A 20,237-nucleotide genomic window follows, 5' to 3' on the forward strand; every position below is an offset into this window, starting at 1 on the left:
TACCTGGTGGGTCGGTCTGTAGTCAAAATGCCCGATTTTCTGTCCCAGTCCAGCCCTGCAGGTTAATACTGGCAGTGTCACCATGCCAGCTGACTGTATTTCATCATCAGCCAGTGTTGCTCTTTATACATCAATATTACCAAAGTTTACCATAAGGCAGCAGAGAAAGTATTTACTTGCTTTCAGGTTTTATTCAAATGTTAGTCTTTTCAGTTGTTTCCCCACTTTTTTCCTGTTTCAAAATCAAACACCAGTTTGTGAGAAGATTATCTTCTTTTTTTAACAGGCAGATAAAGTTTTACATTGGCATTGGCTAATTTGTCAATTGTTTGTTACAAATGTTCGTATTTATTCAAAAATGTTTTTGCCCAAAACATATGTGCACTATATGTCAGTAAAAATACTATGCAAATATTGCTGTCCTTGAATGCTGAGTAAACACTGAAAAAGCACTGATTGTATCTCTGGTACTTTATCAACGCAGTATCTAAAAACTTTGCACCGTAGTGGTTAAAATCTCATTCTAATAAGAGTTAAAAGCGCATTCGGTTATTAGGTTTACAGGATTATTGAATTATGGTTAACGGTTGGTAGAATTTTTTTAAACTTTATCTGCCAATTACATCTGCCACCCTTCTCCAAATCTGTGCCCCTACCTGGCCCCCCCAACAAAAATTTTCTAGACACGCCACTGATTCTGTCCTCATTTTCTTTCACCGAAAAATTGTTTCCTGCAGTGCCGTCTTTGGTGCTTGGCTCTCCTACCTTTGCTAACGTGAAGCGCATAGCGCAGAAGCCGATGCTGCATTCACTTACACTCGGATATCTGAGCTTCACCGTGAAAACATAATCGGACATTTGATATTTGATTGAATTTTATTGTTTTGCCTTTGGGGTGGCACCTGGGGTGGCCAGTCTGGTTGGGGGGGTGGCCTGTGCCCCCCCAGGCCACCCCGCTGGACACGCCACTGTATTCCAGGACAGAGCCCTGCCCCACCATGAGCCTGGGTGGATACGTGGTTATTAATATAAAAGGACCAATACTGAATATGAATATTTCATGAAAATTGAATTATAATACAAATTAGTAATAAGGGTTTCTCTGCGCCCTTATCTACTCCATACTCAGCTGCGGGCAGAGAGGGTGACAGGCGAGGATGGCACTGAAGAGAAGATGCTCAGTTTCTGGAGTCTCCTGGTCCTGTCAGTATTAGTAGGATGCATCTGCTGTGTCTTCTCGTGGATGCTCACCTACCTTGACTCATTCCAGCCTGGTATGGATTTCCCAACACTGTGGACAGTGGCCCACGTCAGAGACGTTTAATATTGATTACATATGTCTGAATTGCTAACCCTAACCCTAGCTCAACAGACCACAATGCCCTGGACTGTCAGTATTATTACATGCTGTGAACATAAGTACCTTTGATCACAGTTTATGTTGTAAAAGAGAAGGAATATTGAAAAAAAGATCAACATTGTGATATTATTTGTTCCAAACTGACCAGAAACATGCTTGTCAGACTCTCACAGCAAAGGATCAGACTCACTGTGCATGACAGCTCGGGCCAATGATGTCTTTTAGATTGTCAGTTGTTTAGTGCTTCTGTACAGTTAGGGTCACGTTTCTATTTCAGAATAATTAATATGCGGAAAACACAAAGTTGATTGTCTTCCAATATTCTAGCATAATTAAAAAACTTTGACTTTGTAAGTACATATTATTAGTTCTAATGCCAGTATAAGTCTTCATAACTCCTGCTTTGAAATACTGAACTTTAAAGTTTACCTGATGAATGAGTTTACAGTGGCACTGTCAGGATCATTCTGACTATAAGATCACTGTATTAATCTGAATCCTTCTGAAATGTGCTGTGAATGAATGCTGATGCAACTCACTGTGGGAAAGCTGTTGATAAAATGAATCTGTGACACATGCAACACGTTCACAGAGGAAGAGGACACAAAGGGAGGACACGCAGAGGCTGTGTTGAAGTCAGAAATCCAAATCTTTATTAAAAAACAGGCGGCGGTAACAAACAGGAAGACGAGCAGTCCATCAAACAGTCTACAGGGTCAAACATACAGAGAATTCAAACAGCAGTAAAAAATAACTGGACACTGAAAAACTTAAAGCAATGTGTGACGCAATAGAAGGAAGCAGTGCAGTATATTCACTGAATTATCATCAATTACAAAAGAGAAAAACGACAATTTCTAAGGATTATTTTCTTAAATGCAATTAGAGTGTGGCTGGTAAAGATGGAAACATACAGAATGTAAACTGTGTGAGTTTGGTGAACTTTGTTAGTAACAAATGAGGTAAAAAAAACAACCCCAAAACATACAAAACACAGAAAGAGGCTCTCAGTATTCATTAATAATTAGAAAGAAAAATTCTGGTCGTGGATTTTTACAGTCTTAGTTCCGCTCGCTGTCATCATTATAATCATCATGATCAATGGCGAGGTCCTGAGGTGGGTGGGGCTGTCTCTGGTGATGTCACCATGAAGGAACAGCATCTGGCACGTGTTGCTGAAACATCCCAGTACGCTGGTGTAGTTTCCTCTCCAGCTGTTTGACATGTGACACTTGAACATTAAGGGGAAGAAGAAGAAACAGTGTTAGGTCAGGTGACCACATGGTTTCTAAAGTAACTGACAGGAAGTAACCAGGCCGTCAGAAATGGATGGCATGTGTTTAGAGTTACTGGAGTTGGGTAACTCTACTTACCAAAAGCAGAAGCACACAGATGAAGGATCAGATGCTGAATGTTGCAGGAACATGCTCATGTGTGGTGGTCATTCAGTGCTGCTCCGGCAGGTTAGACAGTCCAAGACTGATATGCTGCCCATCTGAGAGTTTGAAAACACACATGCAAAGATTTATTTTGTGTTACAGTCAAAGTTGGATGTTCATTTTTGTCCTTTAAAAATGTTTGTGTATTTGAAAGCACTAACATTTAAGGATGACTTGGATCGTCTCCTTTAAAGGGGAGACAAGTGTATCCACTGATCTACGTCACTTTACCTGGATGATGACTCCTCTCCCCCTCACTCAGAAACACTCCTAATATAACCAAGCAAATAAATAATATTGAAGATTTACTTACATCATTACAAAAACATCAAAAACATCTCCCTTTGATTCTATTTCTCCATTCCTGCTGAACATCAGGCAACAAATATCTCAATAAATCACAGTAAAATGTAAAGCACATGTTTTCTCTGCTTTGTCTAACCTCTGCAGAGCCTCTGTCAAGAAAAACACATCTGTAAGCATAAAACAAATATACATTCATAACACGTCACTGGACAAACCTCGGTCAGTTGATTTCCTCTGTGCAGTGCAGATGAGCATCAGTCAGCGAGTGACTCTGCTGGTTCTTCTGAGGAAACACCACCGTCTCTCCACACCGTCACCATCTGTGAGCACAAACTGCCGCTCTGCCAGCATGTAGGAAATCACATATCACACACAGGGGTGAAGAAACATCAGAGCTCAACTTAGGATACTTTAGATCTAAACAGATCAAAGTAGCTCTTAGTTTCAACAATCAGTGAACAGACAACCAATGATACCAAACTGATTCTGTATGAATACAATATGGTATTTTCAATACAGGTGTCAAATTAATTTATTAAAACTAATACAGATATATGTATATTTTTTTGATAAATTAGTTTGCTAAATTATAAGGATATATATATATTTTTTCATTTAACAATTGCAACTAAAAGAAATTAAATATTGAACAAAAATATATTGTCACATTCTGAGCATGCTCAGCATGCTGACAGACTTGAAGTTGCTACAGATTTTAAGAAGTGATAATTATAGGGAAGAAACTTCTCTTTTTCATCCGTTTAATCAAACATTTGATGCCTCAGCTGTCTCAGTCCTATAGCGTTCTGCAACTACAACTAACCTGAGGCTTGGATTTGGCTGCAGGTGCCCCTGTACATCCTTCTCAGCAGCACACATGTGGGTACCATTTAATCCCACTTCTTCCTGAGCTTTGCTTCACCATAAAACCAAAGGTGGCATCCTGTGTCATAGTCTTATCATCATCCAGAAGAAACATTTGAAGAAACATCATGGAGAAGAAACATTTACGCGCCTCCTGGTTTTGTTTTCTGATCCTGCGAAAAGACTGAGGACAACAAAACCCAGAGAACACGAGATACACAACATCCAACATTCAGACTCAGCAGCCTCCATAAATGAAGAGCACCAGGTTGGTTCAGTTATAGTAGATATGAGCATACTTCACATTACTGGGTATGAATAATAATGAGGAGGCAAACTTTGACGATGCAGAGCATGATGTCCCATCATCAGACTGTAAACAAACATCCACCAGGCTTCTTTGTTGCCAAAATTGATGATTCTCCTATCAGGGATCAGTAGCGTGTATTAACCTGTGGTACAAGCAGCAGTCACTTAAATATTACTGTTTCAGAGAAGAAATCTAGGATAGGGCTGCTCAATTAATCGAATTTTAATCACGATTACGATCTGGGCTTTCAACGATCATTAAAAATGACTGAGCCGATTATTAGCCCCTCCCTCATTTATCCGCGACACCTTAAAGGCCGTCTGTGAAAATATTGTCGGGCATAAACCGGTCCGTGGCGCAAAAAAGGGTGGAGACCGCTGATTAAGAGGACCCGAGGGAAGCTCGGAAAGCTAAGCAGAAGTTATTTGGAGAGGAGAGTGACTGCCGTTGGTTGAAAAGAGAGTTTAAAAAAAAAAAAAAAAACTTCAGTGGTGTTGCACACCATTTTATATTATTTTTTTAAAGTCATTGTTAACCCTTTAAAGCCGGTCAGAGCAGTAAGCTCCGTTTTGTGTAACTACTTTTAAATCCCTGTAGAACCTGAACCGTGTAAGCTAGCGCAATAATTTGTTTTGCATATGAAACCGGAGGAGTTGTACTTACATCTTATGCCATCAGCTTGTCCTCGGTCACGGTTTCGTTCCACATATAGCTTTGCAAAAATTGCATAAAAAGCGCTTGCAGGAACAAAAACATAATATTCCAGAAACACGCTTTGCCGTTCCTATCAGCTGTTCGTAACACTTCCCACAGTGAAATGATGCACATGCTGTTTTCTTTGCAAATTTGCATCATAGGATTGTTTTTTGTTTTTCCTGCAGTATATAAAAATTGCTGTATCTCCAAAATAAAACTATGAAGACACTCAAAATAAATTTCCTGTGGTGGGAAACTATTTTTTTGCAACTTTATTGTATTTAAAGTTTTGAGGGATAAACCTCTTAAATTTCTCCAAGTAGAAATATATGTAAACAAAACAAAAGCGATTTTCAATTTTTTTTGTAGTTTATTGCACTTTTTTGCAATTTATGTAATTACTATGGACTTAATGCATACATATTATTAAAATATGGGCTATAACAGTTGTATTGATGTATAGCAACTTGAAATGCTCCCACAAATGGCACTACAGCATGTAAAAAAATAATATAAGCTCTGGTGGACTTGGTTCTATGGTAGGTCTTAAAGGGTTAAATAAATATCGTCAAATAATCGTGATCTCAATTTCAGTGAAAATAATCGTGATTATCATTTTTGCCATAATCGAGCAGCCCTAATCTAGGACATAAAAGCCAGGGTGGGAGGGATCTCTGCAAACTGACTTAGGTCTGCAAGTGTGAAGCTCAACAAAAATCTGACTCTCCAGTCACAGACAAACAAAAACTCCAGCTGGGAGATAGAAAACGCTGTCTGGGTCCTGCTGGATGTTGCTGGTCAGAGTCCACACATTAGCAGAGTGCTTCTTGGTCCCACTGACCCATGTGGACAGCGACTGTGGAGAACTGTTCTGGAAAACAGAGAAGAGAATTAAAATAACAAAAAGTAGCAGCAGTTCAGATCTGATTTAATTTAATTTCCTTCACACAGCACATTCGTCCAGGCTGACAGGTAAACATAGAATTAATCTCAGGTAACATGACTCATAGTAGAGATTCAGTAAGAAAGATTGCAGGCTCTAATATTATTACCACACAATCCAAGGACACACCAACAGCTCCGATTTGTAGAACTATTTAAACAAATGTCTTCTGAATATTCAATTCAGGTTCACAGTGGGAGGTGTTGTGGAATTTTTTAAATAAAGTCTGCAACACAGAAAGAGCTGTGATCAAGCTATTTATTACTGCGCCAACACACATCAAACATCACAGTTCAGTCATGTCAGCGCTGCCACAGAAGTGGTGCTCCTGCTCCTTTATGCATTCCAAGGAAGAGGGAGGAAGTTACAAACGGATCCTACCACACTTCACGTGTCTCGCTATGAAACCTAACAGATCAATGGTTATGCTGTTTTGTGGCCTTATCAGCACCTGTAAAGGGAGTTGTTCTCTCAAACTGCTAACGCTGAAGTAAGTTCATCTAGTTTTAGAAACTTTCACTGAACAGTAACAGCGTCACAACTAACCATATGCATAAGCACTTAAATACTTTAAATGAGAATAACAGAAAATTTCTATTACAGGAGCTAGAGCCTGTCCCAGTAGTCATAGGTAGAGCACACCTGGACAGGTCACCAGTCTGTCAGAGGACTAACACAGAGACAGACATCAGAGTAACAAATCTATTTAAAATTAATGTAAGTTTGCTGCAGCTGTGTGTATGAACATGTGTTTCTGTGCTCACAGTCCACCTCTCAGGAACCTGCAGTTCACTTTTAGTCAACTTTAAACAGACCTCACAAAAGGCTGATGTGGCTGGATCAGTAGTCTGATTTAAGTACGATACCTTTGGCCAGGGATTAATCTGGTGCATCGCTTCATTGCAGTCTTACGTATTTTCCCCACACCTGAATAAAAAAATACTGATATATACAAATAAGAGCTTCAGCTCATGCAGCCTGACTCAATCCTAAATGTTCAGCACACAGAGACACAGAGGTACCGTTTAAAGTTTAGTGTTAACCTGAGTCACTGATCATTTGCAGTATTACAGAGTCTGGCAGTCTTTGCATGATGTCCACGTCACTGTAAGTTTCTAGCTGACTCTCAGGTGTGACAGGTGTGCCAGCAGGAAAGCGTAATAATAACCTGCATCCTGAGGTTTGTCATGCAGGATTAAAGAAGCCAGGCTTTGTTCACACAGCTAGGATTGTATTTTACACTGACCCTGGGTCAGTATAAGTATCATACAGTTTAAACGAAGCACTGAAACTTGCACATATTTATTACAGATGCACTGAAGCTATATAAGTTTTGATCAGTTAGCTGGCTTGAAGCATTCAGGTGTGCCTTAACAGAATGCCATAATCTTTCCAGGAGTGGATGTCCCAGCAAATTCACTCCAAGCTCAGACCATTGAATGCTCAGATAAAATTGCAAAACTCCCAAGAGTTACATCTCAGACTCTACAGGCACATTAGAGTTCATGAGAGTATAATCAGAGAAAGGCTGAACAAATATAGCTTGTTTGGAAGGGTTGACAAGAGAAAGTGTGTTCTTTCTAAAAATAACATAACAAGACAGCTTTGTTATGGAAAATAAATATCTGAATATATTGCAAGACTTCTTGAACAATGTCCTTTGGAAAGACCGGACCGAAGTGGAGATTTGTTTGGTGAAAATTACAGCACACCTCATATCAACTTTCAAGCATGGTTGTGGAATGGTGATGATTTGAGCTTGTTTGTCAGAACCAGGATGTGGGTACTTTGCAGTCATTAAGTTGACCATAAACTCCTGTAAACCAAAGTATTCTGGAATCAAATGTGAGGCCATCTGTCTGACAGCTGAAGCTTGGCACAAACTGGGTCATGCAACAGGACCCAAACACAGCGGCATAAAAAGAATCAAAGTGCTGCAATGGCTCAGTCAAAGTTCAAATCTCAACTCGATTGAAAGGCTGTGGTGGAAACTTAAAGAGAGCTGAGCATGAATGAATACCCTCAAACTTCAATGAACTGAAGCAAGAGTGCAAAAGAAGAATGGTTCCTCAACAGTGATGTGAGAGACTGTTAAAGCCATACAGAAAACAACTGCTTCAAGTTATTGCTGCTAAAAGTAATTCTGCAAGCTCATGTATCACAGGGTGCACACGGGGCTGCATGACTGTAACATTTTATGTGATATGTTTATATCACATTTTATCAGTGGGATGTTTCCAGAGTTATAAATGTATTTTATGTTATTTATATGGAACTAATTCACAAAAACAGTGACCTCAGGGTTTATATTGTGAGGTAAAGACTAAACAAGATTAGAAAGTTGAGCCTGCTCAACCCACTGAGCCATTCCAGCACCTGAAGTTGGGCATTTTATCATTTTATCCATAAGGTATACTTAATTTTGGAGCCAGACTCAAGCCACTGCAGTTTTCAGCACTTCTCACTGGTTTGGTTAAAATACATGAGACAAAAACTGTTTTCATTGGGATGTACTTACTTTTTCACATCTTCCGACAGAAACTGTTTTTGTATACTTTTGCCTGAATGGCCCGAATGTGTAATTAATCATGTCTGTCACAGCTTTGTGGTTGATTTAAAAAAGAAAAAATCATATGCGACAACATGAGTTTATCATTTATTTATTTAGAATTAATTCTCTGGTTTGTAACATACAAGCCTGTTGTACAAGGAATCTTACAGAGAGGTACAACTTTTTACATTTGACTCTGTCATGTACGTCGGCTCGGATTTCCACTTTGATATTCAAACAAGGGAGACGTTGCTCTCATAGCTTAAGTCAGTGTCAGATCTGAAATGTCAAGAGTAGCATTAAAGGACACATGACAGTCCACAACCTCGTCAAATCACACTATGTACTATAACCACCCAACCGATGAAAGATAAGTTAAATGATCACATCATCAGGGTATACTCAGTACAGTTTTCAGTCATTCAAAATTCCCATTGAGCTGTATCACTTGAATATTTGTCCATGCATACATAGGTATATTATACGATAAAAAATATAGCATTTGGAATAAATACTGTAATCTTAGAGCAAACTGTCAGACAATACTTGTTATATACTTTTCACAATACTGTATGTACATATACATATATTTGGCTGGATTTACAGGAACAGATAACATACATATTTAGTCCCGTGTGAAACAGATTTGGTTTCAATTCTTTGGTGCTCATGTGAAACCTTATAATATCTGGGTCACAGGGGATTAAACATATAGATTTTCATAGAGACTTATACGCAGGCACGGAAGACCAGATTCACCAGATAATTCTCGCAGCGCCCTCCCGATCATCCTTTGGCTGTCTGCAATGCAGGAAGCTACGGCTGTACAGACTCTTATTTTTGTTCCTTCATACACAGACAGTCAGTGATGATCAGATGCGCTGCACAGAGTTAACATTGAGATTTACTGATGTTGTGTGAATGCAGCGTCGTTGTGGAGAGAACCTGTGCTACTTTGTGAGCCCCCACAAATACTTATCTGATTACTAAGTCAGTGTGAAAAAAAGTATTTTCTTGTGTAAATGTACTATATAAGTCAAAGTATATAGATCTATATAATATACTTCATTTAAAATGAGTCCTGCGTCATGGTCAGTCTACATATTTTTATATTTGTGTCCGAAAACATTAACTAGAATGACAAACCCCACTGCAAAAAACCCCCCAAATTAATACCAATTAAGACAAAATGGTAATGTATTCCAATGACATGATGTATCACTATGGCCACAAATATTCAACTGCTAATCCAGTTTTATTAATAAATGATAATAACAGCTGATAGGTTTGATTTGTCTGTATGCTAGAAAAATGTTCAGCGTTTCCTTTTGTTAGCTGTTTGGAGTGTAGCTTTTTTTCTTTTGTAAATTCAGACTGGATCATGGTCATAGGTCACATATATGGCAGTTGTTAAAGTAGTAAGTGGTATTCCCCTTTAAATCCCACCTCCAACTCTTTAAAAAAGAGAACAAAGATCAGAGTAGTCATAAATATGATCATAATCAGGTGAAAAGAGAGGCTTACAATGAACTTGATCGATTTGCCTATCAATTTTCTTTTCTAATTTAGGCTTACTCCCCCTATTTCCTTTGCAGTCCATGAACTACATGAATTATCTAAAATTAATAATAATAATAATGTTATATTACAGATCATTTTATGCCATTCTGTTGTATCATTTCAGCATTTCATTTAACTGTAAACATACGGGACTGTTTGACATCAGCAGCGGTCACTGAGTGGGAAACTGTAAACTTTATTTTAAAGACCGCTACTCCTGCTTCATATTAGCTCGGGAATACGAACGTAGGTTTGCGCTACAAAAACATCAACACTGTGGAAAACATCTTATGTCTTGTGTTTTCTGATTAAGGCTCGACCAAGGTCACTCACTCGACCTACTTTATGACTGACAGTAAGGTAGTATTCAATTGCTATTGCTTCTTAAAACGCAAACCCAAGTCCCAGCCCTACCTTCAACCCAAACCTCGGGTCAGATTTACCATGTTGTCTTACCGTTTATGAAATGAGACCTCACGAAAGCAAGGACGAGACGATGTGTCTCGCCACGCGTAATATATATAACCAGACTCATTCCAATGTCTGCCACATCCACTGACAGTCTGTGTCTGTTAGTCGTAAAGCCCATGCCAGTGTATTTAAACTTGCTACATTAATTTCCTGGAATGTGTCACAGCCAGCCTGACATTCATTGTGCATTTTGTAGCAGTTGCATACATGGTTTGATTTTAAAACGAGTAGGCGAACAAGGCATACAATATATTTGAACTGAAGGCGGGAGATGCAGAGAAAGAGAGAGTCGCTATGAGAACAGACAGTACTACAACATACTGCTGTTTAGTACTATAAGACAGCCAGTAGGGGGAGTAAACGTATTGGCATGCAGTACAATCTTCATAACAGAAGAGCGTTGTCTTTCTTCAGCCTGGTCATGTTGTGGTTATAAAAAATAGTTTAATGTCCCACAGAAAGGATTTGTTTCTCATTAACACACAGCTGATGAGCACCCATGTCCCACATGTGAAAAGCGATGGGTAGTACGGCAAAAACGATACACTGAATGTCAAATATATTCTGTTATAAGTTATATTCTGTTATTTAAATTCCTAATGAATGCTTTTCGGAGATATATAATTTCATCTGGACACCAATATTATAGAGGACTATTTACGAAACACATCAACAATTTAAAAAAAAAGTGCAGTAGAAAATACAGTTTTTGTGATTATAATCTATTCTACATAAAGTATGTCCTCAATAATGGCTTATGTCCAAATACGTAAAGACTGATTTCAATGTCATGAAAGGGAAAAAAATAGAAATAATGTATGATTTCATATTCTATATTTGCAAAGGTAGGTCATGTGCTTAGTATTTTGCTTTAAGAGTTAGCTGATGATAGGAAGCAGCAGTTCAGAGGCTCTCTCTGTCCACTTGCTAGGCCGCCCAATGTGTTGTCCTGCTTTATAGTCTCACCCTGTGTCCTACTTAACATCCCGTCAGTCACACATGACACTGTGGAAACGTCTTCTCATCAGGCTGTCGGGACCCTCAGCAGTGGACCTGAGCGGTTGATGCAGCATATCCATCGACACCCACCAGCATTACTGGCATAGACGTGGAAGAAAAGCTCCTGCCACGTCTTATGATGTGTGCGGTACCACCGTGTGTTTATTTCAGTGTTTTCTCCCCACGTTGGCGGCCACGGTTAACGGAAACAGAGCAGTTGAGCGGTTGAATGGCGAGCTGGGATGGTTTGGAGAACTCTGACTCAGAGGAGGTCTGCGGTGCTTGTGGACTCAGAGGTTTGGACCTCAGCGTTGGCCTTCAGAAGGTCAATTATGTCTTGTTGAGAGGCTCCTTCTGCCACCAACAGAGCCGTCTGACCGTTCTGGGTGGGGGGGAAAACAGACGTTTCAAAACACTGCAGTGACTTTTTTGAACCACACAGTGGCAGTGTTGTTTTGGGCTAAACATATTCTCTAGTAACTGAATATCAGGAGTATGGTGCATGCTGAACCTGCCCTGACTCTGTATACTAATAAACCCTTTTTACATCCTACAGCAATTGTCTCTGAAATAATAAAGGTTTTAAGCCTGGGATGTTTTGTATTGATGTTAAGCTTAATACAAGTAAACCTTGCATTTTGCTTATGAAACATATGTAAGAAAATTTAGAGTATTTTTTTGTGTATTTTCATCTTGTGTTGTTACTTATTGCACAGGCAATATGATAAAGTAGCGACAGGGATGACACACTGTGACCAGTATGTGATTGATCTCTTGAAAATGCACTCAAATATCTAATCACTGCCACTGTCACCTACTTACTTATTTGATCTTCTTTATTTTCTTGCAAGCATATTTTTAAAAATTAATATGCACAGATTACAATAATGTTGTTTTTTTTTTAATGCAGCAAAGTAAAATAAATAAACGCTGTCGGGCTTGTGCTGTAATTATGTACCGTGCGAGGATTTATGGCAAGCACTCAAGTCGCGCTCTACCAGCAATTATCAGAAATAAGAATGCTTATCGGTGCTTGCGTCCTTACGGATAACAATCTCCCCAACCCGCTGCTACAAACGCTCTTCAGAATGCAATCACTTGCAAGCACATCTTACAGTTTGAGAAATGCGCTTGATGCCAAGACGTCAGTCAAATGATACAGCTGACAGATCTGCAATGTCAGGATTCTGCAAGAATATTTTTGCAGATTACCTTTGTGTTTTTTCCTCCTTCTTTTAATTCTATTAGGCCACATCCTGAGACATGAGCATAAATGTTCTGTATCACATACGGTGCCTACTTTTAATGTTGTTTTGGGGTAAGATGCAGCACGGTGTTTGTTGCAACACTGTTGCTACTCTTCCTGTGGCATTTACAAAGACTCACCTCCACACCTGCATCCATCCTTTTTTTGCCACAGGACACTAAGTGTCTTTGCTCTCCATTTAACGCAGCCAGTCCATTTGCCTCTGTGTTTCTAGGACTGCTCTCATTACAGAAGTGCTTCGGCAGCGTAAAGCACCGGCCATGATGTGATCACTCTCTGACTGGGGAATCTACAAACTGGAGAAATCAATGCACCAGGCTGAACAATCAATCTACTTTGTGTGGGCCAGCCATCAGTTCCCATATCCCTATAACCTTACTGAGAGCCCACAGTCTCCATTTTTGAGCGAACCAGGTGGTAAAAGCCATGTGACCATTAGTCGAATGCGAACAGCGAAGAATTACGTGCTGAAATTAATTGCTGAAAGTCTCATAAACGAGAAGTAAAACATCTACAAGTTTACAACAAGCCACTAAATGGCCTGATTTTAACTGCACAACCTAAAGCTATACCTTATCTTTGAGGCTGGTATCACAGCGACCTGTCTCCAGCAGCAGGCGAGCGATGTGCGTGTGCCCGTGCTCGCTGGCACACATCAGGGCCGTCGAGCCCTCGCGGTCCTGGGCATTTACATCCGCGCCGCAGCTCAGGAGCAGCTTCACCATGGCAACGCGGCCATGGCTCACCGCAAGCATGAGTGCTGTCTGGCCCGCCTAGAAAAAGAGTGAGAAAAACAGAGATTAGAATTAAACAGTGAGAGGGCAGGAATGATGGGAAGATATGTATATCTTACATGCAGACAGAGAGAGAAAGTGACGAGTTAAATAGTACATTAACTTGTTATACAAACATCCATAAATATTCGTTCTGGTGACCTTGATTTGCTTCTGCAGTCCTTTTCATGATTCCTGTATGGTTTCCACTAAAGGATGTCTTGCAGTTGAGGACATGTATTTACTTCCTTTTTCTATTTTATTTTATTTGTACAACACACCAAACTGTTTGATATCCGTTTTATTTTTAGTTCATCCAGCGTCTAAGTGCAACTGCCGTCTGTATACACACCTGTCTGGAGCGTGCGTTGACATCTCCCACTTTCAACAGTTGCTGTGCCACTTCAAGATCATCGGGGCTCTCAGCAGCCGTCAGAGCAGCCAGCATCACTGGAGTATAGCCTGCCTTATTGAGATTGTCTGTTTCGCACAGGCCTGAATGTACACAGAAAGTGATGGAGTGAGTAAAAGAGATGAGAAACAAAACGTTTCCACAGTTATAATCTTTTAGTTTTTTAGTTGGATTTGTCGTTCTGTGTGCCTTTCCGTCTCACCGGTATCCAGCAGCAGTTTGACCACAGGGAAGTTGGAGTGTGACACGCTGTAGTGAAGAGCCATATTCCCATTGCCGTCTGTCAAGTTAACAACATATGGCAGGAGAGTGGGTGTGGTCATCCCCACTTGTCGCAGGTATAATCTGACAGTATCTGCCTGCGAGTCCTTTTGACTGGAGACTCTGAACCACTCCTGGTAGAGCACCACTAAAACCTGGCGCTGAGGAGAGAGACAGAAAACAATGGAAAAACAAAAACTTACCATAGTGAAGCGGGGTTCGATTTTATTAAGTCCAATCAAAGAAATCCTTACCATTTCTTTATCTGGGGATGAAACCTCCTCCATGCGGTCCTTTACATAAAGGCATGCATCTATAAACCCCTTGTCGACTTTTCCCCTGAAAACCAAAACCATACAACACAGCAGGGATTAAGTATGGCCAAGCCAGCTTCTGTGGTTCATGTCTAAGTTCTGTCAGAAATGATAACAAGAAAATACAAGAAAAAATGGCTTGCACGCCTCCATGGCTTACTCACATCACTCAACAGTCTGACACATTGATAGCACACGCAAACCTCAACAGTTACAGTTTGCTCTGATTCACTACCCATTAATATCCAGAGAGCGCTCAAACCATCACGCAAACTGAGCATCAAGCCTGAGTGGGTCACAATGTGACCTGTACTAGCTTTCCAGCTATAACACCTATACACATCCTGCACGTACCCACAGGAATGATCAGACAGGTGCTGAATGATGAGTTAATATAAGTCCTGCTTTCTCCTCACTGCCTGGGCCCATGGCCATCAGCCCTGTCTGCATACCTGAGACTGATAAGTGATCAGTCAATGACAGGGAAGACAACACTGCTAGTTATTTGCTTTGTCCTAGAACAAAGTACGTCTGTGTGACTATTGAGCACCCTTAATCAAGGAGTTTAGTTGCAAGTTGGAATATGTGTGTGCTTGTGTGAAGCTTACAGTGTACTTGTGGCGACAAATGTTGCCATTTTATTATTGTACGATCTACTGTGCAATATAAAGCGCCTTGATGTGACTGTTGTTGTGATTTGGCGCTATATAAATAAAACTGAATTGAATTGAAATGTCAGTTTAGTGTGTATATATATTACAGACACATTTATGGCGATGAATGTGCACAAGATTTAAAAAAGCATGAGTGTGTATTAACTGAATTCCCATGCATGTAAGTCAAAGTCCCAATGTAATGCCTCCAGTGCATGCATGAAGCATTATTCAGCGCCTGTCCTATACCAACTATATCAGATAAGGCTGCATACGAATGACTGTTCCAATATTTGTACCTGTGAGCAGAGAATGCAGTCTCTATTTAGAGAATTTACACACATAAATATTTAGTAACATTTAACACTAAAAACCATCTTGTGTTTAAAATTAAGTATTTACCAGCGATATAAATTCAGAAGTTTAACAGTTTGAATCTGAGCCTTCAGTAGTTTGATCAAGGTGTTGATAGCTTTTTTAAAAGGTTACGTATTGCTGTCGGTGTCGAAATAAATGTTTAATACAGCGTTGTCAATTTAAAGATTAATCATTTAAAGATAAAGATACCATTTAATATAGCACGGCTCTTTTTATAATGGCCAACAAACCTCTATATAGCTTGATTTACTGGCAACTGCTTTGTTAATTGATAAGTTGTGAATTTGTTTTTTCTTTCAGGGTGTAAAGGTAATATTGTACCGTTCACAGTGCCTGTGATAACTAAGTAGCATAAACCAGAAAAAATCTAAGCTTGATCCATCAATATATCTATGCTGGCTGTAGTCATAAAATGAGGGAAATAAAGTGAAAAACTTGCACTAAAATCAGCTAATTTAAGTTTGCGTGTAGGGGGAGAAAACTTGTGGAGCAGTCTAGAGCTCTTCAGGAGTGGAGATATGGGCATTTAAGTGTACAATGGTGAAGTGCAAACTGCCTCCAGGGCAAAAACAGGAGCATAACAAGGATAACAAAAGCTTGGCTCTGCACAGATATGTCAGCAAAGGTAATGAAAAACCCAAAGTGATATTTATATGATATAAGCTAAATGCATGCTGACCCCAGTCCTGCAGCCAGAGCCTGAACTTCAACAAGTAACAAAAGCAGCTTTAAGCCTCAGTTTTTCGCTGTATGTGTTTGTACAGTAGAATTACTCTGTTGATTGCTTTAAAGCCTTTTTGGCTGGTTTTCATTTTTGCTTTGTGTTGATGGTTTTGTGCTCATAAATAGTAAAAGAATGATCCTATGTATTGTGTCCTTAACATAAGTATATTTGCTGGTTTGTGGAACTGTAGACTGAGGTTTCTATAACTGGTAATTAAGTGCCAATTTGTTTCTGGTCATTGCAAAAAAGTAATGAGTAGTGTAACAAGTAACAAGTGCAACAACTTTTTTGAGTAACAACCCAACACTGCTTCTAGCAAATTCTGCAAATGTGGTTATTTTTGTTCTATATTTGTAAAATAATACCAAAAAGCAGTTCATGGAGAAACCATTTGGTATCATAGCAGACCCAATCCTCAGTTACATTTATGAGAAACACATAAAGTGCAACACGGTAACCGAAGATTATAATTTAAGCTCTGCTGTCGGTCTCACCCTCCAGCCTGCTCTTCCAGGAGCTCCTGGCTACTTTCTGGATCCAGCAGACCTCTTTCAGTCTCCTTCTCTTTAGCCACAGCACCTCCTCCCTCAGTTGGGACCTCTGCATCTTTTCTCTGGGCTTCTGCTCCCTCCTCTGGCTGCTTCTCAGGCTCCTTCTCAGGCTCCTTCTCAGGCTCCTTCTCCACTTCTGGTTCTGAGCTATCTTCCTCTTCTACCTCCACCTTTGACTTCTCATCTCCACTGGACTCTTCACTGGATGTCGTCTCATATCTTAAAGAGAACATAATAAAGATGACGGCAGATTCTATAACAGCTCCACAGAAATCATTCAAATCATTCCACAAGCTAAAGCTAAGTTTGTACAGCACTAGCAGCATCACTAAGGAAATGTCTAAGCAGGTAAAACTAATATTAAGTCAATGTTAAGTCAGCACCAGGCAAGACAGGATAAATACTAACAGGTTATTCCCCTCTAGACTTCACAAGTGAGATGAAAAAGATGTTTGCCTTGTGCAGCCTTGCCCTCATATCCTAACATAAACATAATTTAAACATACATAAAAAGCCACAGACATGTTTGAGCACAAACATAAGCAGCCTTGAACAACATACAACCTTGTTCGTTGAGAAAAGGCTAACGATATGCTGCGGAGGCTGCTGGAGTAGCATGTATATAAGTGTGATTACTGGGGCGCATCATCAAGTCACCTCTGTAAGGCCAGTGATCAGATAAGGTTATACTGAATACCACTGATTCAGACTTCTTGTAGACACACAGAGACAAACTGAGACACCACAAGAGACGTTCAGGGGCCACAGCATTCTCGAGATTCCAGAGGAGCTCAAGGGAGAGCAGAGATAGGTTAGACTATACAAAGAGAAGAAGTATGAACAGCAGACCACTTCCTGCTGTGGGCAGAAGCTTAAAGATAGTCAGAGAAAATATTGTTGCCTGACATTTTTGCCTCATTATAAATAACATCTGCATATTTCAGGATTGGGTGGGCGGAAGATGGAAATGGTCAAATATTTATAGAGGTTGAAACGAAACCAAAAGAGATGTACACTAGATGTCAAAAAGTTTTATATAATCTAATTTATTAAACATATTAGTCCAAGTTTATAAGGAATAGATTCTTGCAATACCATAAAAAATCTGTTACGTGTTCTTCTGAATGTGGGTATGTTTACAGATCATTGTGTTGAAGGGAGGAAGGAATGGACTACACCACAACAGTCTGCAAAAACACTGCAAAGGTGAGCAGGTCATAAAACAGTGAAGCCCAGGAATGTAAGAGCAGGAACACGGGAATAAAACAAATGTTATGCATGGCAGCCATTTCCGTCATATGCAGGAGATTAAAATAGCCAGGAATTTAAAACAGAAACTTTTTACGTAAGTGATGAGAAATACTGTAAACGACCACAACAGGATATGAAATCATGCTGTAAGCATGACCTAAGAACAAATGCAACTTTATAGCAAGTCTTTGTGCCCAAATTTTACTTTGAAGCTTAGTTTTCTCATATCTTGTAGTTTTCCTGCTTTTCCTGCTTTGTGATTGTCTACCTCATTAGTAGGTAAATCACCAGAACCAATACTTATCTTCTCAATAACAAAACTTTGAAAACACAGTGGTACTTTTTTCCCTTTTCCAGTAGTTTAGATAAAGTTAGTTTAGTTGTTTAAAGAACAGGATACGCGGATGCTAATCGATGCTAAAAATTGCTAACACATTAAATACCCCTTTGCAATATTACTGATACCAGCACAGCAGCTTAGACAAGAAGCCTCTCACTCCACTAGCAGCTAACCACTTGAGCAGCAACACAACAAAGTCTGCAAAGCATCTTAAAGATGACACCGTAAAGATATTCTTTATGAAGAATTTTTCAGGTCAATAAAGCCTGAAAAACATTTAAGTATAGTGAAGTTATATAATTGAGACAGAAAAACCACTTAACTGAATTACTGAACTGCTCTTGAGTTTTATTTCACTAAAATACAATTCCTTCCTTAGATTTAATAACAGAAAATTGCACTGTGTGAGCAATGCCAGAAAAAAATTGAGAACCACTGCCATCCCCATACTTTAAATTCATAAACACACACACACACTTCAACCAGCATCAGCAAATGCTGACATAAGCACGCTAGCACAATCACCTAGGTGCCATCAACAGAAACTATGCATGCATATCACATAATCTAAACACACATTAATGCAGGCATATTAGCACACCAGCAGAAGCAGCAGCAAGGTCAGATTCAGGACAACGTGTCTTTAGTGAGCCTGACAAACAGCAAGAAGCAGATGTCTGAAGTACAGCTTAATATCCAAGTTTAAAACAGTGACAAAGCTGACGCATACATGGCTAAATGACAAAAGATTAACACTGCTGCACAGACAGTTTTTTGTCTTGAATGAAAAGAGTGTTTGTTACGAATGGACCTCATGTAGCCTGAAATACAGGTGCATGAAAATCCAAACTGTCGCCTGTGGATTTCTACACACAAAGAAGAAGAAATCAAATAACATCAAATCAAATTTCTCAGACAATCCTGTATCTTTTGCTCTTTCTGAATTTTTTCACATAATGTGTGGTTATGTGGATTAACCACAACATTGAAAAATACATTTGTGGGTAATCCATCAAACTTGAAGCCCCTTTGCATACAGTAACACATCAAACCTAATAACAAATACTTTTAATGAACTAAATCAAGATAAAAGGGGATTTTTTACATTAATCAGAAGTGGCAACACATTATTTTTCCTATAAGGATGAAGACTGACAAAAGCATGAAAATATAAGTGCACAAAACACATTTCAGCCCACACAAAGATATAAATCACAAAGAGATTGGACGATGACTAAAAAGAAGATTTTACCCTCCATTCACCCCCACAAACTTCAGGTTTTTCTTGGCTCCCTTGTTCCCCTGCTTGCCTGCTCCACCATTTTTCTTCATGATGGATTTGAGACCTAGTGAAGAGGAGGACAGAGCGAGAGGCAGAGGAGAAGATGAAAAATAAAAATGAGGAAAGTAAAAATTAATAGGGTTTCTGTGGAATTTGGGTGTGTGCATGTATATTTTGTGTGTGTGTTCAAGTTCAAGTTATTTGAAACATCCTCACAACTAAACAGTGTGATATGAGTCAGAGGACATCACAGTGTCTCAGTGTTTTAAGATCTGTCACCTTTACAGGCTTATGGTTAGAATAAATACAGCCCCATAACATCAGTGATGCAGGTTTTTGAGCTAAGTACTGATAATGAGCCCAAAGGTCCATTTCTTCTTTAGTACGAAGGAGGCGGTATCCTTTATTTCACATTTTAAATCATCTGACTACAGAACAGTTTTCCACTTTTCCTCATTACATTTTAAATGACCTTTGGCCCAGAGAAGATGGTGATGTTTCTGATTCATGTTCACAGCTTTCTTAAGTTTTA

At 39.4% G+C, this 20,237-nt stretch overlaps 1 protein-coding gene across 9 annotated transcripts in view; it reads right to left on the reverse strand.

The window, feature by feature from the left end:
* Nucleotides 1-2,016: 2,016 nt before the first annotated feature.
* kank4 (KN motif and ankyrin repeat domains 4) overlaps nt 2,017-20,237 on the reverse strand; it is a 95,229-nt gene continuing 77,008 nt past the window's right edge. For 4 of the 9 annotated variants that reach the window (XR_014272179.1, XR_014272182.1, XR_014272183.1 and 1 more), the window contains exons 4-14: nt 19,676-19,769; nt 16,776-17,051; nt 14,467-14,551; nt 14,154-14,373; nt 13,892-14,034; nt 13,339-13,539; nt 3,929-5,846; nt 3,321-3,446; nt 2,961-3,069; nt 2,734-2,855; nt 2,017-2,591 (exon numbers count right to left, since the gene is read on the reverse strand). Coding sequence is in view for 1 of the 9 variants with exons in the window: in XM_082510091.1 (XP_082366217.1) it covers nt 11,762-11,881; nt 13,339-13,539; nt 13,892-14,034; nt 14,154-14,373; nt 14,467-14,551; nt 16,776-17,051; nt 19,676-19,769 (1,139 nt within the window). In the remaining 8 variants the exon portion in view is untranslated. Of the gene's footprint in view, nt 2,592-2,620; nt 2,658-2,733; nt 2,856-2,960; nt 3,070-3,320; nt 3,447-3,928; nt 5,847-8,562; nt 11,882-13,338; nt 13,540-13,891; nt 14,035-14,153; nt 14,374-14,466; nt 14,552-16,775; nt 17,052-19,675; nt 19,770-20,237 lie in introns of those variants that run through there. The other 5 variants (XR_014272185.1, XR_014272181.1, XR_014272186.1 and 2 more) reach the window with 5 other exon arrangements.

Source organism: Aulonocara stuartgranti, assembly GCF_965226115.1.
Source record: "Aulonocara stuartgranti genome assembly, chromosome: 17".
In the NCBI taxonomy this organism is placed as follows: domain Eukaryota; kingdom Metazoa; phylum Chordata; class Actinopteri; order Cichliformes; family Cichlidae; genus Aulonocara; species Aulonocara stuartgranti.